General features: G+C 43.7%; 1 protein-coding gene across 1 annotated transcript in view; it reads left to right on the top strand.

Moving 5' to 3' along the window:
* The window catches only part of LOC119792000 (suppressor of tumorigenicity 14 protein-like), a 34,474-nt gene that overhangs the window by 2,410 nt on the left and 26,064 nt on the right, over window positions 1-6,000 (top strand). The window contains exons 2-5 of the mRNA XM_038298422.1: window positions 2,750-2,900; window positions 4,053-4,183; window positions 4,263-4,333; window positions 4,478-4,671. Coding sequence (XP_038154350.1) covers window positions 2,750-2,900; window positions 4,053-4,183; window positions 4,263-4,333; window positions 4,478-4,671 — 547 coding nt within the window. The remainder of the gene's footprint in view (window positions 1-2,749; window positions 2,901-4,052; window positions 4,184-4,262; window positions 4,334-4,477; window positions 4,672-6,000) is intronic.

Genomic DNA, 6,000 nt, shown 5'->3' with positions numbered 1-6,000 from the left:
ATCCAGCCAACCAACCAACCAACCAACCAACCAACCAACCAACCAACCAACCAACCAACCAACCAACCAACCAGCCAACCTTCCAGCCAGCCATCTAAGCAACCCAACATCATAGAAATAAAAATGCCATCTAACAGCTTATAACTTCATACCCGACTGAAACAACCCAATCAAATCCCCCAACAGGCTCGACCAAGCAGTTGGTTAAATCCAGCGTTTCTTAGAATATAAATATTCTCTTTATGTAGAAAATAAAAGTGACACATGTAACTATGGTTCTATGAATCTAGGAGGACTGTCAGAGGTTCTCGTTCAGAAACCTTGGTTCCACCAGAAGAGGAACAGAGCTTGGATGATGCTGTCCTATGTAGCTTCTGATTGGTCACCCGGGGTGTCACAGGTGTTGGTATAATCTTCTGAATGGGGAATGGGCCATGGTCTCATGGAGTGAACATTAGTGAACATTCAGTGCTTTCAGCACCGCCCTATGGCGGTCAGTAGGGATGATAGTTAGCTCAGATTTTTAATAAAATGGACGCTTATCAATCATTAGTCAATTCATTTAAATTAATCAACTTTAAATTAACTAATTATTTAATAACCTAGTCAAGTTGGTTAGGTCATTCCACCAGGGAGAATCACTGCTGCCACCCTCTGGCTTAGAGGGGTTATTCACATGCGGACGTCATTCACCTGGTCTGCAATAAACAGTTCTCCTCTAAACCAGAGGGTGGCAGCAGAGATACTCTCTGCTTGAATGACCTAACTAATTTGACTAGAGATGCATTAAAATACTGATTTGAGTAAACAAAAAAACATTTTCTTACACCTTAACTAACTAATTGTTACATAGAAAAAGCAGAAAGCTCTTAGATTATCAAAAAAGATGAATAAACTCTGATTTCCAATCAGTAGAGACATAGATCTATCATTACCAGACAGGGTATGTCGCTCCAACATGCTGTCAGACTGTTTAGCTTCCTTCCAATGTAACGGATGCTAACTGTGAGCTAGCTCTCTGTTTTTAGTTTAATCCACCAATAAGAGCTGGAAGAGACTTTGTTCTGTTAGCAGAGATTTTAAACAGCTGGTTCTGGTTCTGGTTCTGGTTCTGGTTGCTCTCAGAGGAATGTTAGATCTCGGCTCCATGAAGGTCATTACGTTTCTACTTTTCTATCATTGTCTCCTTCTGATCCAGCAGAGAAGTTCTGCTGCTCTTCCATCAAGGAAGGAATCAACTCTATCGCTGCATTTTAGATTTCTGAAAGCTGAAATCTAAATATTTTAATATTAACCTTAAAATAACAACAAAAATAGCTAACAAACAAACAATAAAGATGACAGCACAGAATTGATGCCGTTTTCAGAACAGTTTCTCCGGTTTATGGGGTAAAGGATAAAGGTGTGTGTCTCATCTAGGAGTCTTATGTATAATTAGAGAGAAATAACAACTAAACCTGTTTAACGTACGTAAATATTGATGTTATGCAGAACTCAGTTGCTTTGGTTTGTATCAAAGTTTTCCAGAGATCTTCTTAAGTTCCTTCAAAGTTCTGGAATTCCTCCAAATTCCTAAACTGACTCTCCTGAGTCCTTGCCTAAATTCTTTCTCTGAAGAATTCCTCCAACGTTTCCTCATGGTTACTCACAACTTACTCAGTTCTTACTTAGTTTTTTAGTTCTTCGTTAGTCCTGCGTTCCTCCGAAGTTCCCCCCCCCCCGATCCTTTAGCTTTGTTTCACCAAAGTTCTCTTTCTGAGTTCCTCACCGGCTGGTTTCTTGTTTCTCCACCAGGGGAAGGGAACTCTGCTCAGCTTCAGTTTAACTGAAACCTAATAGGATTTTTTTCTCATAAAAAAGAACAAAATATTCCAGAAGTTCTGGTACCGGTCCAGAGGAAGGTTTCTGCATGTTTGTGGGAGGGTGTTAAAGATCCATAGAATTTGGATCAACCTCTGACTCAGGTTTGGTGGAAACATTAAAGGAATAGTACACCCAAAACATGATTAGCCTTCATTTTCTACTCACCCCCATGCTGAACAACACTCTGGAGTACTTTTTTGATATCTCAAATGCATCTGGAGATCTGGGAGGCTTCTTGCTGTCTGCTGACATTCAAATAATGGAGGTCTATGGCGCCCGAGACAGAAAGGTCCATAAAAGTCCACAAAAAACGTGTCAATATTCCTCCATACTGCTCGTCCAATGTATTCCAAGTGTCCTGAGTGGGTAGCGTCCAGAATTTACTCGAAACGAAGTCATTTAGAATGTTTTTATAGCATAAACAGTAGTGTATAGGATTTCCTGAAAGCGCGTTCACGAGTCTAAGGAAACTGCGGCAGACCAAACCAGACGAAAGTGCGCATTCAGCGTCTGCTCTGCCGATAATGCAAGCATAGAAGAAGAAATGTGCTGTTTACCTGTGCAAAGAAAGAAACAACGAAAGAAAAATGTCTGAGGACTTCAGTGTTGAGGAAGAGCATGAGTTCTTTGCCGAGCTGAATGACACGTTTTTTGTGGACTTTTATGGACCTTTCTGTCTCGGGCACCATAGACCTCCATTATTGTCAGCAGACAGCAAGAAGCCTCCCAGATCTCCAGATGCATTTGAGATATCAAAAAAGTACTCCAGAGTGTTGTTCAGCATGGGGGTGAGTAGAAAATGAAGGCTAATCATGTTTTGGGTGTACTATTCCTTTAAGCTGGATTTTCAGAGCTGATGAAATGTCCCGTCTCTCTCTCTCTGTAGGACTGGGACACGACGGAGCAGTTCCTGGCGGTCTCTGATCAGAAGCATGTGGAGAAGAAACCGTACCGGCGTATCCGGCTGGTGATCGGGCTAGCGCTTGGAGCCGGGCTGCTGGCTCTGCTGATCGGACTGCTGGTGTGGGGTTTCCACTGTAAGCTGCTGTGGGGTTCTGGGGAACGGGTCAGGGTTAGGAGCTGCACAGGTTGCAGGTTCTGTCTCAGCAGGAAGTGAGTCAGCAGCTGGGTTTGGTTGGACAACAGCCAGGGATTAGTGCTATGATGCTCTGGCTCGTCGGACCGGTTCTACCGCTTCTCCTTTTACAGACGTCAGGGCGGTACCACGACCTCAGGCTGAAACCGGTCTGCAGGTTTCTGTCCTCATCCACACCCTCCTAGGACTCCTCCTCTGGTTCCTCATTCTTTAGAAGTGGGTTAGATGTTTAACTGCATCCTAAAAACTTCTCATCACTTCCAAAAAAATTAAAAAACAAGCTTGAAGACGTTTCTCTTCGCATCCAGGAAGCTTTTTCAATTCAAAATGTCAGAAATAGAGTTGTAGTGCAGCCTAAGGATTAAACCCCCAGACCAGATATGAGTGGAGTGATTGCTGGCCTGGCTGATTAGGCGACGTCTTCTACAGGGGAAATAAAAGACCTCACCTATTCAGCCTGACCAACTATTCCCTCTAACGCCCCCCCTATCAGAGACATAGACAGGTATGGGGCATTGCAGGCTAACAAAAAAGTCCAAACGACCCCCATTCCAAAGGGGGGGACCCGTTCATCCGTTTCTATTTGCATGTTTTCTAAACTAAAACCAGGCTTTGTTGGGCTGCTGGATAAAACCTGGAACTAAACGCTATTTCTGACATTTTGGATTGAAAAATCTTCCTGGATGGAAGAGAAACGTCTTCAGACTTGGAAACAAAGTCCAGTGGATTGTTTGGAATGACTGACCTGGATGACTGAGAAACTTCACCAGAATATTTTTCATTACTTCTTCAATGAATTAAGAGCAGAACCTGAGTCTGTTTTCAGAACCGTCCACTCTGATTGGTCCTCTGAAGCCAGACTCGTCTCCATGTCCAGCAGAGAGGAAGGGTCTGGAACAGCAGGAGCCCCCTGCTGGACAAACTGCAGAATGGAGTCTTTCATTCAGTCTGGCAGAGAGCAGGGAGGACATAGATCTCACCGGGATGTCATGAGTCGCTGGTTCTGTTGGCACGGCGTCCAGCCAAACATCCCAGACCCTATCAGCTGCTGCATTCACATCCGGCTGAGGTTCTCTTCTGGTCTTTTCTTCAGCTAACCAAGATGTCCAGGTGAAGAAAGTCTACATCGGCTCTGTGGGGATCAGTGGCAAGCCCTTCCTTCCGGAGTATGAGGATCCCAGCAGCCTCCAGTTCAAGAAGCTGGCCAATCAGGTCGACAAGGAGGTGAGAACCAGCGGCGCCTGACCATCGCTTCCTCTGCAGGTGGAGGTGGAACCTTCTGACTCAACTCCTTCTCTTTCAGCTCAGACGGATGTACTCGGAAAACCCTGTCCTGGACAAATACTTCACACGCTGCTCGGTCCAGGCATTCAGGTATGCTGCACATGTTCTCCTCCTAGATCACCAACGCTTCAGAGAAATGTTCTCGGAAGTTTCTCTGATGTTCATGATGAGCGAGAGGACGCTCGATGGTGGTGGGAGATCTTTCCTCCTCTGTTCACGGTGTGTCTCCTGCAGCGATGGAGACGGTGGCCCAGACAGCATCCTGGCATATTACGAGTCAGAGTTTGAACTCCCCGCCTCCCAGGAGGCCTCGCTGAATGAAGCCATCCAGTCCCTGGAGCCGTCGGCAGGAAGTCAGCATGCCCAGCGGGGACGACAGATCCAGAGACCCACCGAATCTCTGACCCTCAGGAGCGTCTCCTCTCAAGGTTTGAGCCTTTATTCCATAAAAAGAAGTTAAAATCAATCCACCGAACTTTGTTTCCGAGTTTGAAACCGTTTCTCTTCCATCCAGGAAGATTTTTCAATTCAAAATGTCAGAAATAGTGTCGAGTTCCAGGCTTTACCGAGTAACAAAAGCTTGTTTCGTCTTAGAAAACATGCAAATTGAACCAGAGGAAGAGGTCCACTCCTTAGGAATGCCTACAATACCCGATACTGGGCTATGCCTCTGAAAGAGGGTCGTTAGGGGCAATTGTTAGCTTGGCAGGCTAACAAAGAATCCCAAATGACTGCCCGTTCCTAAGGGGCGATCCCGTTCTTCTGGTTCATTTTGTACGTTAGTGGCTACTCTGTAAAGCTTGGAACTCAACGTTAAATCTGCCATTTTGAATTGAAAAAGCTTCCTGGATGGGAAGTGAAGTGTCTTCAAACTTCAAAGTCGAGGAGATGACTATGACCTGGATGTACAGGTGTAACGTTCTGAAGGACAGGTGTGGACATGTCCCCGCCAGTAATCTCTGCTTTTTCTCCCCTTTCTGCTCATTTACTTTAGCCAAAGGTAACTGAGGTTGGGTGTAGCTAACTTTATTCAGAGCGTTTTGAGTGCGTTTTTTTTTTTTTCTTCGACTGTGCTCCCTTGTTCCGCCTCTCGGTGTGACATCATCGGATCTGTCGCTTTCAGACTTCTGATTTGCGCACAAAGTAGCTACATGTTTAAGAAAAAGTTAGTAGATGGGTTGGTTGGAAATAATAGACTCCACCGAAAACTTAGTTTGTTAGAAATACGGAGCTTTTTCAGCCAAAAATGTCAACAGGTTGTAAGTTTATTCTAGTTAGTATTATAATGCAAGAAGCTTGAGAAAATATAGTTTAAATGTTGTGTTCTTCTTTATTAGTTTAATAAATCTTGGCTTCTCAGAGGACCAGGACTCCCAGTTACAGGTTAAAATTAACACATTTTCTTATTGTCCAGATAGAATCAGACTGCAGAGCTTCAACAGATCTTGAAATGTTGTTTCTGGTTTTATTATATTAGTAAAGAGGTTCATTAATCTTTTTTTAAACAGAGCAAAGAGAGAAGCAGTGAGAGCTGCAGATTTATAGGTGAAACAGATTTACTGGGATATGCAACATGCAATAGAATATATCTCCAAGTTTACCAGAAAGTTTACAAGGAAAAAAAAAGCTATATCTAAAATGCAGCATATTCATTTTTTCTGGATGGATGGAATTGAAATTGTATTTCTAGGGATGCATGATTTATTGATTTTGGCATCAGAACCGGCTGTTATTTATTTTTTTATACATTAATGTTT

Source organism: Cyprinodon tularosa, unplaced genomic scaffold (assembly GCF_016077235.1).
Source record: "Cyprinodon tularosa strain WSP-4 unplaced genomic scaffold, ASM1607723v1 ctg407, whole genome shotgun sequence".
Taxonomy (NCBI): Eukaryota; Metazoa; Chordata; class Actinopteri; order Cyprinodontiformes; family Cyprinodontidae; genus Cyprinodon; species Cyprinodon tularosa.
Note: the sequence above shows the minus strand (reverse complement) of the source record. Positions and strands in the feature narration are given on the sequence as shown.